General features: G+C 36.2%; 1 protein-coding gene across 1 annotated transcript in view; it reads right to left on the bottom strand.

The window, feature by feature from the left end:
* Positions 1-315: 315 nt before the first annotated feature.
* TDRD3 (tudor domain containing 3) overlaps positions 316-23,261 on the bottom strand; it is a 92,177-nt gene continuing 69,231 nt past the window's right edge. Inside the window, exons 12-14 of the mRNA XM_041466887.1 lie at positions 21,575-21,700; positions 3,946-4,082; positions 316-578 (exon numbers count right to left, since the gene is read on the bottom strand). Of these exons, the coding sequence (XP_041322821.1) occupies positions 3,963-4,082; positions 21,575-21,700 (246 nt within the window). The 3' untranslated portion in view covers positions 316-578; positions 3,946-3,962. The remainder of the gene's footprint in view (positions 579-3,945; positions 4,083-21,574; positions 21,701-23,261) is intronic.

Below are 23,261 nucleotides of genomic sequence, written 5' to 3'. Positions count from 1 at the left end.
ACAAAAAACATAATAAGCAAATCTGTAATTTGTCTTTCAGCAACTTTGGAAAATAAACACAAAAAACATAGTCAAAAGCCTATTCAGAATTTTACTGTACAATTAGCTGAATTTTTTTAACATGTTTCACTAATGCTAACCAAAAATCTAAATTAAATACTCAACCCTGTCAGCTTTTGAGAAAACTTGTTTTAATTTTACTTTACTAGAAGCAATATTGGAAGTAAAATCAGTTCAAAATTAAGAAAAAAATCATGATACATTATTATGTTAACTAACAATGGAGGCTCAGTAAAAAGAATACAAGGCAAAGAATAGAATAGTGCACTGTGGTTTTATTGATGGTAGCAATGACAATTTGCCTCTTTCATATGTAAAAAGTATTCAGCTTCATTTAACTAAGAACTTTAAAAAAGTCCTGTGGCATCAGGTCCAAATTCCTTCTGCTCACATGAGCTTTCTTTGTTCCATCCTGCTGCTTGGAAAACCTCAGAATTTCTTCTAGAAGAAGTGTTCAGCAAGTTGGGAGCTGCCAGTGAATTCCCCCCGACTCCAAGAAGATTTCTAAATGAAAAAAACTAAAATACAACAGATAAGGACAAAAAGTATTGGCACTCAAGAAACCACAAGTACCCCCTGTCCCTAGGCTCTGTGCAACACAGGCTTCACTGTCCCTTCATTTTCTTCCTCCAAAAGACTGAATATTTGCTTTTCAGTACTTACAGAGACACAATTCTTTAAAAGAATAAAAATCGGAAGGCTGCACTTCAATGCAATAAATATGATCGGTCTAATACAAAGAACACTTGCTGGTTAAGACTTCTCTCTCACAAAACCACAATTTCTCCATTGTTAAGGACTTCAATACAGATTTTATAGCAAATGTGACAAGGTGTTGATTAGTTCTGTCATGGAGTAAAGGAATACCCAAAAAGCATGTAAGGATCAAGCACTTACAGGTATACACTCACAGATTCTTTCAATCTCCAAAAGGTCTGACCCTTCAAAACACTCATTTCTGATTATTTGCTCTGCTTCGATTTCAGACTATTAAGACATTCTACATAGGAAATGTAACCTCAGGATGTATTTTTATTATTGTTAGATTCTAATTCTTGTATCTTGACTCTCTAGGACGATTTTCTTATTTTACAGACCCGTTAAACCTAGTGTTTGACTCATACCCACATAAAATTCCTTCTGACTGACTTAAAATGCTGACTTAGTGTTCTCCACCTCACACTGCTGGATATTAATAAATGTCTAGGTCAACTGCAACCACAGTGAGGTACTGACTATCCCATACTTCTACTTTATCTATCTGTCTTCATAAAAATCACCAGGTCAAGACATAGTGCAAATCTGCAGTGTTTGCTCCTCTCCATCTTTTTTAGAAGCCCCCTTTTCAAATACTGAAATATTGCAATAAGATCCCTTTAGACACTTCTCTTCCCCAGACTGAACAGCTCCATTGATCCAAATTCCACTTTTAAAAAACAACTCAGAATTTTAAAATCTTGAACCTTCTTCCACTTAAAACCCCTTGAAGTACAGACAAAGATTTTGAACTGATTATTTGGCATAACTAATTCCAGATGTGCATGCCCAAATTCAACACCTGAATGAGTGTGCTGAACATTAATCCAAGAAGCAGTACAGCCTCATTTCTGCACCACTGCCTTACTAAGTCCTCCTTGTCAAATGATATAATACAGGTAAATCTAAAAGGTTTTGGGTATGAATTGATACTTTGACTGTATGGACCTCATGCTTCATCTTTGTTACATCCCTCTCCTACTGAATACAAATATGGCCAGCAAACTCCAGGTTTTGTATTGTTTAAGTTGCCTTTGAGAACAAGATACCTTGAAATTTTAAATGCTACAAACTACAACATTAAAATTCTGTGGAATTTACCAATTTATAACATAAAATAATCATCATAAATGATTTTTCATCTCTTTAGGAAAAAGACATTAAGTTATTTAACATAACAGAGAGATACTCCCTTTCAGTAAGTAAAGGTGTCTCTAATAAATGATCTGTTGAAGAGGTAAAGCATCCTGCAAAAAAAGTTGTGCCTTACAGGATCCCTTAAAACTTCCCCAGTAAATCTTGTTTTCATTTAACAGGTTATAAAAAACTTGAAATAAGAACAGTATGCCATGCTCTCAAAAGATCTAAGAAATGAAAAGGAGGCAGAATCCATATAGAAATCCACTTCTAGGAAGTGACATTTAATATTCCTGAACTTTTACATGTAAAGACAGTAAAGCTACATTGTTGTACAAGTCCAGGTAAGCTGAAAACAATTTAGAAAAGGACTGTGTTTGATGTTCTGCCTCCATTTAAAACCAGTGACAAATTGATTACACCAACTTATTTTTGGGAAAGCCCAATAGAAAGGAAAAGCTGTGAAGGCTTATTTTCTGTACCAGGTAAGTTTTGATACCAGATCTGCTGTCTACTTAAATCAGGACCCCATTATAATCTTTAAAATAAAGTATAGGAACACCTGCAAGAAAAAATCATCTGTGCCTTAGAAAGGTTGTTCCTTATCTGCCAACAAGTAACTTGTTCTTGAGATACAGTAGTTACTACCACTCTCCCTGGTGCCTCATGGCTGACCAAAGCTAAGTAGTTTTCCAGATTTATACTGTAAAATTAGAGAAATAGCAAAAATATTACCTAAGAAACCAAAAAATTCCTTAGCTTTGACTTCTGTGTACACTTCACATCTCTCATTCATTGATCACCTTGACACTGCTCAGGGCCAACTGTACTGGTAAAAACTCTGCTCAGTGCATATTCCAGAATAATTTCTGCATGAACTGTCTCAGTACATGTTTACTAATAGTGATACAAGTACTTAAAATAGAAATTCAAGTTATATTGGCAAAAATAGAACAATTATCACCTCTCTTAAATTGCCAGTACTGGCATAAATGAAAAATACATTTTAAGATATACTCCAAAAAGTAGAATCATGTTTTTGCATGTCAGAAATACCAAAAGGTGCAGAGATCAGCTGCATGTGTTAAACACAACAAAACGTGGAGGACTACAGTAACGAAAAGAACAAAAAAGAAATTGGTAAAAACAAACTGGCTAGTAAAAAGAAAATCAGATTCAAGATAAAGACACACTGTGGGTGTACATCAAATATTATGTGACTTATCAAAGCTTTCTTTATTCAGGATAGACTTTTGATCGTCTTTTGTAAATTAAGGATTTAGAAGGTCAATCAGTGAAATGAAAGCAGCACAGTTTATGAGATTTGTTCAGTGAAATTACTGTAACTGTTCAATCTGGCTGACCTTTTAAAATGTATTAATATATGTAGCAGGTGTCTTTTCTAAGGATGATATATAATCCCTTAATTTCTGGTAATTAATAAAATATAGGTGCAAGTATATCCTCAAGATTCAAAATATCACAAATATTCTTCATCTGTGCACCTCCCTATTTAATGGTGAACTCACAGATTTTATATTTCTCCTTCTCATGCAAGCAAAACAACAGAAAGGATATTTATTCACATAAATGGCTTATAAAAAGTAGAATATGGGACCTTGGACAGAGCTAGACAGTCCTGAGCTCAGCAGGGACTGCAGCTGCTTGTTTCAAATAAGCTTGTTTCAAATGTATGTGAATCAGAGGATCTTGCTGCTGCTCTCAGGTGAAAAAGCACCAGGAAAAAGCTTGCTGAGATGATATGAGTCTTGACATAAAGAAAAAGCCAAAAGCTATTTGTTGAAGTGTTTTATTGCTTTCCCTCTTCCCACAGATATATTAAGCCCTCCTAAGACACAAAATTCAGAGAAACAGAGATATCCAACTTCTATCATAAATATACCAATATCCCTAAGGAAAATATAGAACAATTCAGATTTGTTTGTCTTGAAATCTAAACCAATATATAAAGCACTGGTACCTTATATTTACCTTTCTTTTCTTATTAATCAGTTTCTAGCTCGGGGGGGCTGATAAAATTGTTGAGTGGGTCGTGTGGACCGTCGTGGCTGACCATCACCTCCTCTGCGGAATTCTAGAGTTTGCTCATACGTTTCTTCTTCCTCCTCCTGTGGGTAAATAGCATTGTTTTAAATGAAAGAGGCAGAAAATGCATTATACATGAGTTGGTATATGCACACATACATACACACACAACATACAGACATTTACATGGAAGGGTCAATCCATGCACACATAGCAACTGCTTCTTCTGTGCTGATAACCACTTACTAAAATAAGTGAGGGATGGAAGCTGGCTTTTCAGACCTAGGAAAGCTAACAAAATCAAGCTGGCAAATCTCAAAACTCAATCCCCAGGGCAACAGAAGTTATCAAACATTTGAAGGGAAGAAAAAAAATCATATCTATTAAATAAAAATTATTTTCCAAGAGTCATACAGGCAACAAACTCAAGAAGCAAAATAACCTCAATAACCTGCCAGAGCAAGAGAAATATCAACTTTCAGGAGTTCACAAATGTGTGTGGAATGAAATAAAAGAATTAGGAAATAGAATTACAAGGAACATATGCATGCTTAATACACACATCTGAAACATTAGATAAAAATCTATGATGCAGTAATAATGATAAAAGCCTACAAGTAGAGTGAACAATTTAGAGATGTATTTTCTATGTGCAGCAACAATAAATACATGCTCTGGATAATGAGAGGGGAAGTAAATGTCTTTGCAATATTCAGTTACTCTTAGGCATCTTTATACCAGAAAGATATTCACAAAGTATATAGAATTCAGAGGTGAAAAAATAATAAATTTTAAAACAATCAAGATACTGGAGAATGATTTACAAAGATTAAAATAACTACGTATTTATTTTGGTTAAGAAATATCGAATGGAAAAACATTCATCTAGTGGAATATCTGAAGGTGGTACACATTGAAGAGAGAGTAAAAATTAAGACTGTTAAGAGTTGATATCAAAGAAAAAATTATAGGCTGAAATAACAAAAAAAGCTCCCAAGAATGAGTATGATTGTCAAATGCTGTCTCAGAAAAACAAGTTTGATTTAATTTCTTTAATATCTTTATACTGCAGCTGACACCAGGTCTAATGGGAACTTGCTGGAAGAAATCAGCTTTTGGGAAAAAGTACTGGATATGTAGCTCTCAGTCCCTTTTATTCACAACATAGGAACACAAAGCAACACAAAGCAAGAGCATTGAATGATTCATTAGAAGTTTATCAACAATTCCAGCACCCAGGAACTGCCAGAGTGAGGCATGCACATAACAGATTAAGCAAGTCAAAGCAGTAAAATATTTCACTTTAAGCAACAGAAAGGAAAACCTACAGCTTAAGTTTCTTTCTGTTGTGAAAAGTGAGATCTTACTCAAGAAACCTCTTTCTGAATTAGCATGAATATGAATAAACATGCATTTTTAAAGTAACAGTTACAAACAAACACATTCCTCATGGTAAGGTCTCCTATTTAGAGGGCATATCTGTGGTCACAGCTGTATTTCCAGATTAAGCATTACTACAGAGAGCCTGAAATGACTGTGGAAGAAAACAGATTTTCAGCACTAAATACAACATAAATGATTTATATCTCTTAGTTTTACTGTAGCTGAAGGCTGAGAAACAGAGTTCTGCCATAAAACCTTTCTCAGTGAACTTTTTTACCACCTGTAGTACTATAAATTCCCTCACATAAAGTGGTTCAGAGACACTGATTATCCAGAAAAAAATCAATAGAGCATTAGATGTCTAACACAAAAGTTCACACAGTTTGCAAAATTGCTAGCCCTAGTTCAAACACTCAACTTAGTATATGAGATCATCTCCCATCACTGACAATGCAAATCGCACTAGCAGCAAATGTAAAAAAGTAAGCTAAATGCCTGAAGTGGTCTAAATACCTTTCAGTATACCTTTTCAGAGTATAACTTTCAGTATACTCTGAGAAACATGAATAGCTGAAAATAGCACAGAAATTAAATAGTTCTGTGTATACCATCTCAACTGTAACAGCCAACCTCTTTCCAAGGGTAAGCACATCAGAGTAAATTTCTACAGCAGCAAATCTTCATCAAATCTCAAAGTTAATGTTGTTGATCCTTTGAACTCAGGAAAGCCAAATTAAAACCAGTATTTGTCTTACACACTTCTATTTTGGTGTAATTGCTTGGTGTAATTGTCTTTACACACTGAAAGAAAAGTTTCACATGCAAAATTAAGAAATTTTACTGCAATAGACAAGAGTGAAATGTGAAATCACATTCACTTTCTTGAGGCTCTGAATAATGTGGATGTGAGCAATGCAGCAAATGGTAATAAAAAACGAGTTACAGAACACCTTTCAAGTGTTCCCTGATTCCTTTCTATGCACAGTGGCTCCACACAGTTACTGACTGTCCTGTTAAACTCTGCCATCTTCTCATCAGATGATACATTGTCATTTCTTGGATCTTACCTATTCACATCTGATCCCAAATGGATCTGATGTTCTCCAAAATAACAATTTGCCAAGTCATATCGTTATTAAAAATTTCTTAATTTACAAGTAACTGAATTTCTTTTCTGTCATAATTTCTTAATCATTGACTTTCAATTCACTACTGCTGATCTTTCACCATTTATTGCCATTTTATTTCCACAGAATTACAGAACAGATAAAGGTTGGAAAGGACCACTGGGGGTCATCTGCTCCAGCCTCCTGCTCAGGCAGGGTCATCTCAGACCACACTGCACAGGATTGTGTACAGACAGTTCTTGACTTCTCCAGTGAGGGAGAGCCCACAACCTCTCTGGACACTCTGTTCCTGTGTGCGGGCACCTGCACAATGATGAAGTTATTCCTCATATTCAAGTGGAACTTCCTGTGCTTCAGTTTCTCCCCATTGCCTCTCATTCTATTGGCTGGACCACCGAGAAGAGCCTGGCCCCCTCCTCTGGACACCCTCCCTACATTCACTCTCAGTCTTGTTCAAGTAAAACAGGCACAGCCTATTTATCCTTATTTCTATTTTAAGGAAATTGTTACTACCTTAAAGAAACAAGTAATTCCATTTTATGGACTTTTATCTCACTTTATTTTAAAATTTCTCCTACCCTACTAAAAACTGCCTTTTTCTGGAACAGCATGCACTCTTTGCAGGCAAAACTATGTGTATCTTATGTTCACTTCCTTGTTTTTAATGTTTTTCAACCAAAAAATTTTATCTGTCTATACTTCTTCCATAATTACTGCAGTTAGGTCACACATCTTGCTGTCAACTCTACTTTTCCAGTCTTTCTCACTGCTTGCTTTCAATTTATCAGTTGCTTGTGACTCATACTAAATTATTCTTATCTATATAAGCTCTAGATTACATTTTATAAAGCAAAGGTGACCACAAAACTCTCTTAGAGCATCTTCATCCTCCTTCTATTATCAGTAGAAGCTTTATGTTAGTACACTGCTCTAAAAACTTATGTATTTTATTATCTCCATACTTCAGCTTGTTTTTCATTATTTATCTAAAATTCTAGGATCAAGGACTCTGTTAGTACTTACACAATGCCCACCTCGGACTAGGAACACTGAGATTAAATGATAGCACTAGGCACAACTGCTAAAGACAGGAGAAACTGGCAGACCCATAGGAAAAAGCAAGGAAAGGTTCACAATGCAAACAATGAAACGCACAAAGAATTATTTCTGCGCTAACAGATTAAAATGAAGAGAGAGAGGATGGAACATGCCAGCATTCTTTAGGTATTTAAAAAAAGAGGACAAACAGGGAAGGATAAGTAATTTGAAAATTCATCTTCCATTCAAAGTTTTGCTGTAAAAATCTGCTGTTACTTTTGATGGGTTTTTTCCATCTCATAAGAAAAGCGGGAATTTTGATGGCTTTTTTCCATCTCATAAGAAAAGTGGGAACTTTTGATGGCTTTTTTCCATCTCATAAGAACAGCAACAACTAAAGAAGGGTAAAATGGGAGCACATGCACAGCCAGTGCTTATATTTTGTACCCATATACTCTGAAGAGCTTGTACCACCACCATATTTGACCAGGTGAGCTTAGTGAATCAGCAAGTAACTTCCATGCAGACAAGTGACTACCAGCCTGCTTTTACACAAAAAGGTCAATGGATTTCATAGCTGCAGAAAACAGTTATAAATCCAGCATACATTTAACATACTTCACCAATCAACTTATTCATCAAATGAACAATATTAGAGTAGAGTAAATTTATACTTCATTAAAAGCTTTCTCTCTGAATTTCAACTGCAAGACTTCTTTCATTCCATTCAAAAGAACTGGTTAGAGACTTATTTTTAAAACACAGTCATTTGAAGTGAATACTTCATACATACATAACTTCTGAGAATGAATAGAAGGATTACAGTAAAGAACCAGACAGAACTTACGCATTGACACAAAAGCTGTGCTGAATGCTGTGCCCACATATATTTAGGAAGCAGTCGCAAGTCACAGCTGATCAGCTCCTGCACTTTTGCCACTTACGAAGTAGTTACCTCTGTCTATTACTGCTTACAGATAGAAAATTCTGCTCCATTCACTGGGGCCTTCTGCCGAAGCTTTTCAATTATAGCTCTCTGTGGGCTATTAAGGGATGAACACCCAAGCCTGTGCAGGGAGGCATGAAGAAGCAGCATGTAGAAGCAGTGTGGGGCCAGGGACTGTGGGACAAAGAGGAGACAGAAGGCAAAGAAAGCAGAAGATATTTTCCATTTAGGTAGTGTCAAATCTCTGTTTTAGTTAAGCTGTAGTTTTAACTTCACCCACACACTGAATGCATGGGGAACTTGCTGATTCAGTACAAAGAGAGTGTTGGCTTCCTTGCAGAATGACTTTGTCTTTCATGTGCATTTCAAATTCCATTTCCTGATCCAGATTTAATGCCTCTTTGCACTGCCCACTCTTCAGGCAACAGCTGTCTCCTGCTGTTAAAACACCAAGTGATCTCTTTTTTCTTGGTTAAATTCCTTTCTCAGATTTTGCTTCTTCTGCCTAATCATCCAGTGTTGAGCTCCTTGAATACTTGTTTTGATTTTTCCATTTTCTACTTACCAGTGCTTGGATCAATCAAAAACAGACTGCAAGATTATCCAGATGAATCAAAAAAAGAAAGCAGAGGAAATTCATACTATAGCTACATTGAAAAATTCATAAGTATTCTAAAAATAGCTACATGTAATTAATTTTTAATTATTTTATATGCAATATATTATATATCCTATATTTGCAAGGAAAAAAAATAATTTGCTGAAGTGTTTACAGTATTCTCTGGAACTTCTACTTTATCTGAATACTTAAGTGGATTATTTGAATTCTGTAATAACTAAGAATAAAGCAGGATTTTGTGGGGAGAAAAAAAGGGTTTGTTATACAACTTTAGAGTGGCTTTAGGCCATAATTTCAAAAATTACTATCAAATGAGGTGTAAAAAAATTAACTAAAAGAGGAAGTATGACTAATGGGAGATTTTTCAAGGGTCTTAACCAAGTACTGACTTTTTATTGAAGTGTCTATTACAGAATAATTCAACATATTTGTTCTTCATCAATTTTCTTTGCAAGATAGGCTTCTTACCTAAAATATCAGTTCTTTTCACAGAGTAATCTTCTCCCAGAGTAACCTTTGTAAGCCTGCAGATGCTCACTTTTTTTCCCACAGTGCACAACACATCTATATTAAACTGGGCCTATGGGCAAATTCCTGAGTTAAATTATGATGAGAAGAGCAAGTGGGGTTCGAGGTTATACGGCTTGATCTGCAGTATACAGCTGACCCCTCACTGACATCAGATCATTAATATAAACTCTCAGCCCTATAATTGCCTTATCTTCTGTCTGTACAGAACGTGCAAGATAAGCAATTGTAAAGGATCTAAAGGGTATACAAGTTCTTCTCCTACTTGAACCTCATGACCCAATAAGCACCTCGCTGCATATAGGACTTTGCAAGCCTTAGGTAACTAGTACAGATACGTGAGTATAAACCCATAAAGGCTGCATGTACAGTCCTCCATAGGTAACTCTGGTTTGACTTATGTGTCTCAGGCATCAGTAGCTTTGTTGAAGTTTCTAGCCCTAGCTTCACTCCAGTAACATTATGTATTAGGTAAAACAGTAGTGGCAGAAATGGAAATGTCAAATGTATCATGCAAATATTAGGAAATTTAATTGCTCTCAAATGGATAAAATTGTGTTGCTTTGTGGTACTGTATTATTTACTAAAAACACCCTGTGATTTTGAACTGCAACTACACAATTACTGTTTGTTGCCATTCTATATGCAGCCAGAATAATTCCTACCCCTTTACAAAATGTTTTAATCTACTATACTAGTGACGTCTTTCTCCTTCACTGCTTCTCAAGTTCTATGAGACTTTGATGTACCATACAAATAAGCTCTGTACAAAACCTTTTATCCAAGAGAGAAAACCAGTTAATATTTCCCTAATGCAAGAGCAGTCAATTTCAACAGCTAATGACCACCATACAACAAACTTGCTGTAATGGCATTTAAAAAATAAATAGAAAAACAGTAAAATATATAGCCATTGTTACCCTTATTTACACTTAGAAAAAGGAAATTATCCTTATGAGGGTATGTCTTTTTCTCCACTGAACACAGATGGGCCACAAGCAAATATGCTCCTAACTATGATATGTAAAACTATATGGCAGGGAACTATCCCATAATAACTGTTGTTTTCCCCTGTTCCAAATAAATAACTTCAAGATGACCCTTCCCTGAATAGTCTTCTCTTTAGCATCTGAAATAAATTAATGATAATAAATATTTTCTGTTGAATTTCATTAAACAAACCACTGAAAATTTTGTATTTTCATGGCCAGTTTTTGTAAAATTCTATAAAGTTCTCTCAGGACCAGCAATTTTTCAACTAATGCCTTATTACACATCAATTAAAGATACTAGATTTATAATAAAATTATTTGTTAATACTGAAAAATTTTAATATACACTATTAATTTTAATTAGAATTATCTCATGTTTCGTCTGTTGAAAATATGAAGAAACTGAGTTTCAAAACCAGCTAATTTTTAAATGATTCTGCTAAAACCATAAACATCCCGAGTTTCACATGAAGTAATAAACACTAGAAAAAAAGCAGCGGAAAATTAGTAAATTTTTCAGAAAAAAAATCAAGAAATGGAAAATAAATGGATGGGCAAGGAAAAGAATTACATACTTAATCTGAGACAACTAAAAGCAACGACAACAGTTAACTTGGAATCAGACATTTCTTTGTACTTCATTGTTTCAACTGTGGAAACAAAGCACTTACTCGTTTTCTAAATAGACAATTTTTCGAATACATTTCCATAAAACTACAATAATGTAAGCCTGGGGCATGATTATCCCGCAGACATATTGCTGGCTTATTGGTTCCCCTTAAGGGTATTGAACAGTTTATTCACACTTGCAGTCATTCCCTCTGGCACTCATGGAAATAAACATGCAACTCATACTGCGCAGTTTGTGTGGAAATGGATGTACTTTCCTGCAAATCTGTCACTGTGTTCTCAATACAGGAAAAAGCAATGAATTTTAAAAATTCCTTACAAGTACATATTTAAACCATATCCCTTTCACCAGTGAAAAGCTTCTTCACTGAGCACTATCAATATCAAACTAAATATTTAAAGGTTTACTTTCAATTTCTAAAAGCACAGAACCAATGGACACATCAGGTTTTCTCCATTCATCCAGAAAAAAGCCACAAACTGGAAATGTTTTTGCCAGGCTGATAATACAGACTGAGTCCTAAACTATAGCAAAAAGCATACTTGCATAGACTGGGGGAAAAAAATCAACACTCATTTTCTCTGCACAAAGCGCACTTGTGAGCAAACCCACACAAGTCCATAGAAGGGTGGAAGGAAGGGGGAAATATCTGCTGTACTGCTGAACCTGTTTTAGCATGTAAACAGAAAGTCCTGCCAACAGAAATTTCAGAAAGAAAGCACTCAGTGATGCCATGAGAAATTATCTAATGTTTTCCTGTTAGGACACAAAATCACGATCAAAATTTTAACAGGGAATATGAGAGTTTTGGTCACATTTTACATGAAAAAGAACGCCATGTGCACAACCTCACCCACAACAGAATTTGACATACAAATCCCCCAAGTCCACACAGAGGTGTATATTTAGGAAACAAACACCTATGTGAATTGATTTGTGAATGACTGACCGCACACAAAAAAATTAGCAAGTTAAACATGGCAAAATTTATTTCCATAAATATACAGAAAAATTCAAAAGAAATATGTATAAAACCATGCCTAATTAAAAACTAAAACAAAACTGCATACAGGTGGTGCATGGAGGCAACAATTTCAAAGAGTCTTGAAACAGAATCTGCCCATGAGACAACACAGAATAGCCCCATAAAAAAGAGAGTATCTTAACTTGAAAGTCAGGACCTCTACATTTCTTATACCTTGTACACTTTATATTTTAAAATAAAATTTTCCAAACGGCATCTACATTTTAGCTAATAATCATGACTTTAAAAATTAGACCATATCATCCTGCAAGTTCTACAACAGGTTCAAAAGATGATGATGAGCAAAATATGCTTAAAAATATTAGGAATTTTTATGCTGCTACGGGATAGAACAGTTGGTGGCTGGTCACAAGTGGTCTTCCCCAGGACTCAGTACTGGGACCAGTTCTGTTTTATACATTTATCAGTGATCTGGTCAAGGGGATCAAGTGCACCCTCAGTCAGTCTGCAGATGACCCCAAGTTGAGTGGGAATTGGTCTGCTGGAGGGTAGGAGGACTCTACAAAGGATCTGGATGGGCTGGATCAATGGGCTGAGGCAAATTTTAAGAGGTTCAACAAGGCCAAGTGCCAGGTCCTGTACATGGATCACCACAGCCCCAGGCAGCTCCACAGGCTGAAAGCAGAGTAGCTAGAAAGCTGCTCAGTGAAAAAGGCCCTGGGGGTGCTGGCTGATAGTGGCTGAACATGATCCAATGTGTGCCAGGTGGCCAAGAAGGCCAATGGCATCCTGGCCTGCATGAGCAATAGTGTGGCCAGGAGGACCACAGCAGTCCCCCTGTACTGGGCACTGGAGAGGCCACACCTTGAGTGCTTCGTCAAGTTCTGGGCCCTGCATTCCAAGAAAGACATTGAGGTGCTGGAGCATGTGCAGAGAAAGGCAACAGGTGAAAGGTCTGAAGCACAAGTCCAATGAGGAGCAGCCTAAGAAGCTGGAGTTGTGCCTGTAAAAAAATGAGGCTGAGAGAAGACCTTATCCCTCTCCACAGTTACTTTGAAGGAGGTTGCAGCAAAGTGGGTTGAAGAAAAACAAATCACCTTGCCGGAAAAAACTGCTGTCATGGTAAACTTCTACTTTTAGTTCTTATATTATAAAAGACTTATTTTCCTAGATATTATCACTGATAACACCTGCAGGCCATCAAACAGGGAAGAATAATGCTCCAGCATTCCAGATATTAACCATCCCTGTATAAGGAAGTTTCAGTACATTAAGTAACACAACTATTGAACATGTGCTGTATACATATGAATGAGTAAGATTTGGAATCACACACACATACCCCACATACCCCACAGATTATATTCATCATCACTTCTATTCTGCAATACCAAACCAACCTTAGTAAGCAACCAGTCAGGAATACTACACCAATTCCTCTCATTTCCTCTTTAATTAAAATCCTTTGAATTAATCCATGAAATGTGGACAAACTCAGAACATGGGAAAGTGAAGAAGACAGGGAAATCAGGAGAGAAACAGTGATGGCAAGAACAATCCAGATATTTTTACATGACTAACTTCTTTTACTCAACACATTCAATCTCAACAGGCAATACACAGAAATCCAAGCAAAAAATCTTTCAGAATTCTCAAAACGAGATTCTGAAGAACTTTAATCACACTAGAGCAGGATCAAAAACAATACTCTAAGCAGATAAAGCCATGCTATCTTAAAACAAAATTGCAACTCAGTTTAAAGGAAAACATTTAGTGAGGAACAGTCTCAAAGTAACCCAAGGAAGGCGCCCATATGCAGTTTCCAAATAATGAATTGTCATTATATGCAATTTGCAATTACAATTAATAACAAGAGGAGAAGGAGAAGAACAGTGTAATGTTCCAAGAGTCCTGCTTTAACTGTCACAACTACTTTCAATAATTGTAAATCCCAAGAAGAGTATGTCTTTAATCTGAATTGTAGAGCTGGTAATTATTAGTAACAATATTTCACAGTCTGATGAATATTAAATGCTCAAGGTGAAGACTCAAATTTATTTTACAATGCTTAATGAAAAAAAAATTGAAAGCCCCTGGTTTATGCCCACTTGGTAAAAATTACCTCCTCAATTGAAATTTACCTCCTTTCAGTTTATTAAAAAGAAAAATGCTATTCTTTAACCACCTTTCAATGTCAGTTACCATGTTTCACCTGTGGCCTAGTAACTTTCAGAGGAATAGCTAAATTGTGACTTTCTGTTTATATTGCAACATGTATACAAGAAGTTAAAGTCTCAAAAACTATGTAGCTTCTCAGAGGATAAGGTGCTAAAGAAAAACATTTACTAGCAGTTGATCAGGGCAAGCGGTTTCCAAAAACTTTGTCTCAAAATAATTCCTCTTAAAAGAAGGCTGGGGAAATAAATAATTACATAAAGAATTATCCTGAGAGAACCTGAAGGTTAACTGTGTGTAGGGCATGTATGATGGTGTACTGTAAAAGATGCAATGGAATTTCAGGCAGTATTTCCAGTGAGTACAAAAAGTCTCAGGTAAGAAAAAAAAAAGTTTAAGGTAGACTATGGAAAGCAATTTTTCAGCCTAGTAAGTACTGGAAAATCACCACATCTTGACAAGACAGAAATTCAGGCACATCCCAACAAACTTACTTCCTACATCTCAAGTGCTTTCTTAAAGCCAAAAGATAGCCTTTGTGGAAACCAAAGTCACACTAGTAATGTTTTAGATTAATTCAACAAATGTCCACCATCAATCAGGAAGGTGAGTAGCCCAAAATACTCATCCTTCATTTAATTAATCGAGTCACTGAATTATTTTAAACTGTAAAATTATTCTAAAGATTTTCCTAACAGTACAGAAGCCAAAGAATTAAAGACACCAAAGTTTTCTCTGATGCAATACTCAGGGACATTTTTCCTACAGGAATCTTAGAACTAATTAAGTCGACTGTACCATTCTCTTTTACCAGCCTCGGTTTTCGTGTAGTGAATGAGGACAGAAGCTATATAAGAGATCCAACCAGGACACATTCATCTACTGCACCTACTTAATTATTCAGTGGGAAAGATTTCCTGCTTTACACACAACACAAGAAGACCACAGTCTTCTGCCAAGGGCATCCAGGCCTAAGAGCCATAAAGAAACAGCACCCAATTCTTCAAGTAGTTATTAGCCTGTCATAAAAACATTTGAAGGGTTTAACACCTCCATAAAACAGGTAAGCAAAAGTCTTCTCCAGCTTAAAGAAGCAGCTGTAAACCTTTACCATTGTGTGGTTTTCAGCACTGCTCTTTACACTGCTGGGGGCAGTTCAAACACCTTCAGAAAACTAAGAGGAGTTTACCTCTTCACTTACCTGAAATGGAAAGCTATGACCAAGCCCTGAATTACAGTTTAAGGTAATTCAACAGACACAGAAGCTCTTAAAGCCTGTGACAAGACACAATGTTATCAAACTTGAACACTGAACTGTCTACCAGAAAGAATTAACTGCAATCCTGTTATTTTCCTTCCTCAGCTCATTCCTTACTGGAGGAATGAGTTGAGAAAACCTGCAAAGTGGATTTTCAGTCTCCACAGAATAAACAAACTCTAGAAAAAACAGGAATATATATATTTATGTCTTAATAATAATTTTTGCCTTGTTTTATCTTTATGCAGAAATACAGAGCAAGATATTGCAAGAAGAGGAAACTAAGCTAAACTTAGGCTTCACTTCATAATTGGAATTCTTAAGGAATTAGAATAATTGTAAACAAAGAATCCATAAGAATTCCAGCTTGTTTAGAGAACAAGCAGTTAAGGCCATTATGTAAGTGAAACTACATACATAGGGAAGACTACAATCTTTATTTCCTTCACAAAGCAGTAGAAAACAAAAAAAGGTAATTGTAGTGTAAATAGGGTGGAAAAAAGCCTATGACATTACTAAAGAAATAGAGAATGGAAAACAAAGCAAAGACTTACTTGCCTTTGGGGGAAAATGTCACAAGATAAACACTTAGACTGTACATTTTCATAATTTATTAAGGGAAAAACATCCTACAAAATAGAGAATAAAATTAAGACTTAGAGTTTAAAGTATTATCTTGACTTTATTTTTTTTTCCACAGAACAAATTATTAAGTGATTCAGGAAGGTCCTTTCAAAGCTTTTCAGTTGTTAGTATAATTTTACATTGCTTACAAATAAAAACAAGCAGTTCTTACTTCTACAATAGCATTTCAGTGATTTTTTTTTTTTTTAGTTTTATTAAAATACTTTAAGTGACCCCTGCTACAGAATACAATATTGTAGTGTTACATACAGGACACTTATAAGAACTTTAGAATAGTGGAACCCAAATGCAGTTTTATTATTAAAAATATCTATGAATTGCATACCTAGGACATATTTTTCAGGCACTAAGAAAAACAAGTAAGCAGTTCTAGTGTTCTTAAATGTATTTATATTGCTATTGTATGTGATTATTGAAAAAAAAATCCCCACTACCTTTTTGGTTTACCTCATGTAAAACTCAGCTTTATCTTCTACTTCTAGCCATCAGAAAAATAAATAGCTACATGTAAGGTGTCAGACAGACTGAAAACTTACAAGAACTCTGAGCAAACTGGGTAATGGACAGTACACAATCAATTATTATACTTTTTTCATTAAGGTGGTAAGCACAATGTATTCTGAGAATATGAGGCAAAGTTGATCTACAGTTAAGACAAGAGAAAACAAAACAAAGCAAAAAAACCAAAAAAAATCCCAAACAAACCAAAAATCACTTATAAAGGTTGCCAAAAGCAGACCAGAAGATGAGGTGCTTAAATAATATGTAATGTCATCAAAATAAGGTCTCTGTGGTACTTTGGCTGTTCTTTCAAGTGACTAGCCAAGCAATGTTTTGCTTTGCTTTTTTTTCTTCCTCCCAGTGGTATACTTTCATCGGTTTGTATTTGTTGGACAAAAATTAAATTCAACATGAGTACTAAACAAACAATACTGAAACAAACAATAAAGAATAATCAATTCTAAGACATAGGCTAAATTTATGCCTTGATAGAGTTCACTAAATCTTCTCTCAGTATCAGCAACTCTTTCAAAAAGGAGTCTGAATTAGAACTCACACATGTTTTCAGCGCAGACAGTTAAGAAAGATGAAGAATAGTGTAATCACAGAATATACTGAATGGAAAGGACCAACAATAATCATTGAATCCAACTCCTGGCCCACCACAGGATATCCCAAGAATCACACCATGTGCATGAGTGCGTTATGCAAATGCTTCTTGAACTCTGTCAGGCTTCAGAGTGCTGTGGAGAGCCTGTTCTAGTGTTCTCTGGGTGTAAAATCTTTCCCTGATATCCTCCCCTGATTCATGCCATTTCATGCCACTTCCTTGGGTCCTTCACTGGTCACAAGAGTGAAGAGATAGGTACCTTCCCCTCATAAAGATGTTGAAGACACCAACGAGGTCTGCCCTCAGTCTCCTTCTGGCTGAACAAACCAAATTACCTCAGCCGTTCCCCAAATGGCTTCCCCTCAATGCCCTTCACCATGCTTGCTGCCCTCCTTCAGATGCCCTTGAATAGTTTAATGTCTTTCCTATATTGTGGTGTCCAAAATTGCCCCCAGTACTCAAGATGAGGTCACACCAGTGCAGAGTAGGACAATCCCCTCCTTTGAGTGGTTGATGATGCTGTATCTGATGCCCCCCAGGACACGGCTGGCCCTCCTGGCTGCCAGGGCACAGTAATGACTCAACTTGCCACTGACAGGACCCCCAGGTCCCTTTCTGCAGCACTGCTTCCACCCTCTCATTACCTAGTGTATACACACAATCAGGATTGCCCCATCCAGGGTGGAAAATCCAGCACTCGCCCTTGTTAAACCTCATACATTTGGTGAGTTTTGGCCCAGCTCTCTGATTTGTCTGGGTCTCTCTGAAGAGCATCTCTGCCCTCGAGGGAGTCAACAGCTCCTCCCAATTTGGTGTTATTGGCAAACTTATTTCTTTGAGACCTATGTCTAAGTTGTATGTCTAAGTAAAATGAAGATGTTGAAGAGCACAGGGCTGAGTATGAAGCCTGCAGAACCCCACTAGTGACCAGTCACCAAAACTCTGATGTCACTCTGTTCACTACAATTCTTTGCACCTGACCTGAAAGCCAGCTGCTCACACTCCACATAATGTGAACTGGACACTTTCTCCAGGAGGGTACTGTGAAAGACAGCATCAAAAGCTTTACTGAAGTCCAAAAAAATTACAACAACTGGCTTTCCTAGGCCAGCTAGGTGGGCTGCCCTGTTATAGAAGGAAATCAGGTTTGACAAGCAGGACTCTCCCCACACAAAGCTGTGCTGGCTGTGACTGATGAGTGCATTGTCCTCCAGGTGTTTTCCAATACCTCCCAGAATAATCTTTTCCATTATTTTACCAGACACTGAAGTGAGACTGAAAGGTCTGTAGTTTCCAGGGTTCTCCTTGACCTTCTTGAAAATTGGGATAGTGCTGACCAGCTTCCAGTCAGCTGGGAACTCTCCAGATTCCCAAGACTACTCAAAAATCATTGAGAGAGGTTTTGTGATTACATCAGCCAGTTCTTTGATGATTCTTGGATGAACCCCATCAGGCTCCAGAGATATGTAGGGATCTAGCTGGAGGAGCAGATCCCACACAATTCCACAGTCAGCTGTGAGTTGATTCTAGCAGTCATGGTTCTCCAGCTCAGGGCACTGAGACACCCTTGGTCCATCACCCATGTTGAAGATGGAGGCAAAGAATGCCTTAAACACCTCTGCCTTGTCCCTGTCCCTGTTTGTGAGGTGACCATCCTCATCCTGTAATGAACTGATGTTATTTTTACACTGCCTATTGCCATTAATATATTTGAAAAAACCTTCTTTTTTATTGCTCCCCACATTTCTGGCAGCTTCAATTGAGTTTCAGCTGCATAAATTTTCTCTCTATAGCGGCAAGCAGCATCTCTGTATTCCTCCCATGCCACCTGACCCTGCTTCCACTGGGCATACACCTTCCTTTTTTTGCTATATTTCCAAGACAAGATTGTTGTTCAGCCAAGTCAGCATTCTGCCTCGCCTGCTTGACTTCTGACTTTTGGGAATTGCCTGCTCCGGTGCCCCTAGGATGTTTTAAAAGTGACCAGCACTGATGGACAAAAGCACCTGCAAAAGGGACTTTACTTAGCTCTCTGGAAATTACATGGAACAACTGAAATAAAAATCAGCATAATATTTCCAGTAATACATGCTCCTTGGGGCCAATAGCACTGATCAGTGAAAGAAAAGTAATCACTGAAGTCAGTTTAAAATCTGTTTTGTTCTCTTGTAAATAGGAAATACACCCAAGTTACTTGAATCTTAAGTCAAAGAACTAAGCAGCATTATAACTTTATTTTGCATTCGTGCATGCTATCCAGATTTCTTTACAATAAGAACACTGAGACAAAGAAAAATGGTCAACAGTGTTCAGCTTAAAAGACAAATCTGAGTATCAATGGGTGATTAAGAACAGCAAATGCATAATGAGGATTATGCTTAGCACCCAAAAATAAAGAAGAGGTAGGTCCTAACCAACTTTCTTCTGCAAATATCCTATAGCTGCAAGGAACTTTGAGCAACAAAAGAGCAATTTGTCAGAAAACAACTCATTAAAATTATGTTTACTGTGAAGATGTTGATTGGCATTTACCTTGTGTAACTGTAATGATCTGAAATTTCATTGTTTAAATTTATGTAATTCAACTAGGTTACCTTGAGAGAAAAAAGAACCTTGAGAAAGGTATTTTTCACTTTTGAATGGACTGAAAGTCCTTGGAAATTCCTCTTTTGTCTACAGTAATAACAGAGAAAGCCTCAGTGACTCAATCAGGACACAGCATGATGTCAGGACTATGGTACTTACTGTCAGAATCACCCTTGTGTCAGCTTTAACAAACTAACTCTGAAATAAAGTAAGACAATTTGGGGGAACAAAAATGTGGTCCATTTCATTCCATTTCAAACCTGTGGCTACATGACTGACAATCCAACATGGGAGGAGAGGGATGAGGAAGAACACATGATCAGACATAGGCAGAAGAGGCAGAAGAGGGAAAATGACCACCTCACTACTAGGACCAAGCAGGAAATGGCACCTCACTATCAGGATCAACTTAGTTTTAATACTAGGCCAAGTTCTTAGACTGTGAGAGCTAACATTCAGTGGTTTAAAGTAAAATAAAAGTCACTCCTCAAAACTGCAATCAAATGAAGAAAAGTCTGATTATTAACCCAGAAAAAGGGTTAAAATAATACAATCATACAGTAAATAACTAGCATCTTACAGGTCAGCTAGTAGGACAAAAAGAAGGCAGGATAAAGGGTAAATTTTCATACAAACAGCAATGCATCAGCTGGGAGGAGTTTCAGGTATGTTTTTAAGTACAAAAAGGCCATCTCAGAGGCATCTGAGAGCTACAGTCAATAATACATGTTAAAAGACCACTGGGAAACAGGAGTTGATGTTCAGCCTCTGTAGCAGTAGTAACATGGTTCTATGACCCAAAAGTAAGAGCTTAAAATAAGCCCAGTCAACTCATCATTAAGGAATCAATATGCAGATGTATAATTTTTTGTGCAGCCTTTTACAGTAAGAGTAAACAGGAAAGAATTGTGCATTCTTGATATTTTTTTAATTGAAATGTATCTCTGCTTCCATGATATTCACTAATATAGCCTTTTAAAATTTCCAGCTTCCATAAGGCTAATACATTCTAAACTTCATAAAACAGATTTTGATGCATACATGACCACTACAATATTTGGCAAAGAAGAAATCATTGAAACAAGAATAAAATTATGATACAAAATAAAGGGATACAGATGTGTATTTTTAGTCATACATACACATGTAGTGAAAAGCTTCAGAACATATGTTTTAAATGACTGTTTCCTAACCCTTACAGAACGACATACAATGTACATGAAATAAAACAAAAAATTGGGTTGAATAAAGTAAGTAACAAATTTTAAGAGAGAAAACATGCATAAAACTGTTTGGTTCACAGATCAATTATTCATTTTCAAATAATACAATTGAAATTTATTATACAGGAAGAATACCACATCATAATACATGTCTATCAGGTTTCATATAGACAAGTAAAATCAGAGATTTTGTGCGTGTACTTTGCAACTATTTTTCTACACATGTAGGTAGCATTCTTTGCATGAGTAGGCATTAATTAGTTAAGAGTTACATATTTTGTACAGACTATGTAGTTTATATTTTTTAATACAATTTGTTATCACATACCCATGTGTCTGCATGAACAGGCCTGATGTTGCTGAGAAGCACCTCTTCATAATTTCCATAATCACAGAATTTAACAACTGCAGTTGTCCCAGAAGAATGGAGAGCTTCAATTTCTGCCCGGTAGAACTTAAAAAGAGAAATTTTCAAAGGTCACAACCAGAAATACCACAAATACTTAACAGCTTCTTTTTCAAATATGTCTGTATGTCTGTGTATGTGTATACAGACTTAGTCTTAGTCAATATTACATTTTGTTTTAAATTTGTACCAGATATGAAACCAGATATCTTAAAATTCCACATGGCAGACTCCAAGGACATGGCAGAACGTATTTAGAATACTCATTGAGAAGACAGGCAGCCTATTTAAGTAGACTGAGCATTTAAAATATCTGTTTTCATCTCCCTGAGAGCAGAACAAACTCATCACTAGCACAAATGCTGCTGTATACAGAGAAATGCTATAGTAAGATGTTTACTTAAAATATACATCTGTAAGTGCTTATCAGCCATATACTGATATGGCTTGTATGTGTGTACTAGCATACCTATCTTATCACACAACAGAACATGATAAAATATTATGAAAATATGATAAAACTGCCTCTTCATAGAGTCTGTTTTCTAAACACAAAACTAGGGGTTTTTACATTTATGCAAACATAGCTTTCTTGAATTCAATCACTTTTATCTGACTGAACACAAAAAAATATCACTGCCTCCTAACATGGTTAAGCTCAGTACTGCATTTTACCATCACATTGCAGAATTGTATTAGAAGTGAGTAGCAGCATTTACTTAAACTACCAAGAAACCAATCACTGCCCAAAACACACCTTCTAATCTGCTGAATACGTAACAGTCTGGGATTATGTCATATGTATTTATCTTGCAAGGTTTGTAATTTCAAAAATTTCAAGATCTCATTTCAGAGTAATGCAAGTACTCTGAAAATAGGAAACAATTCAGTAATGTGCCATTATACTTCACACCAATCCATCAACTCAAGCTACATATCCCTATTTAATGGAGTCAACTGACTATATGTGGCCACTGCCAAAAATCCTGCATGTTTTATCATTGGTTTTAGTCATACCAGCAAAAAACAGAAAAAATCAAGTTATGCTGCTGAGCTAATACAGACCCAAAAAAAAGGAAAATGCTTTTAATAAATATAATACAGTAAACGTAACAAAAAATTCTTTAAAAGCAGAAAAAGGTGTGAATAAAACATACTTAAAGAACAATAATATTTAAGGTAGTTCTCAGATCATCAGAAAACCCAAGGAAAACTATTCACGAAGAGTGGCAGAGAACAGGTGATAACAAATCAAAGAGAACAGTGTAAAACTTTCTTAGCAAAGGAGAAGAAAGCAAAATGTCCTGCTGCAGGAGAAATCTTATTAATGAGGAAAAGAGCTGAAAATAAAGTATTTAAACTTATAAAAAAGCAGTAATACAAAACTATCATGCAGCATATTAATTTGTCCACAAATTCTTTAGCTAATAGCATACAAGTGCTAATCAAAATTAAGCCTTTTGCGTTTCTGCTCTGTAATGATTGAAAGAAAACTGGCAGGTTTTTTACAGCCCCATTCCTGCAGACTTTATTCTTTCTTTGTGCTGCTAAAGGTTGTGTGCTGACTTGCTCCAGCAAAAGGTATTACACCTCTACCATTACAGATATT

The sequence above is a fragment of the Pyrgilauda ruficollis genome, unplaced genomic scaffold, assembly GCF_017590135.1.
Source record: "Pyrgilauda ruficollis isolate IOZ18807 unplaced genomic scaffold, ASM1759013v1 scaffold20, whole genome shotgun sequence".
Taxonomy (NCBI): Eukaryota; Metazoa; Chordata; class Aves; order Passeriformes; family Passeridae; genus Pyrgilauda; species Pyrgilauda ruficollis.
This window is presented reverse-complemented; position numbering and strand designations above follow the sequence as displayed.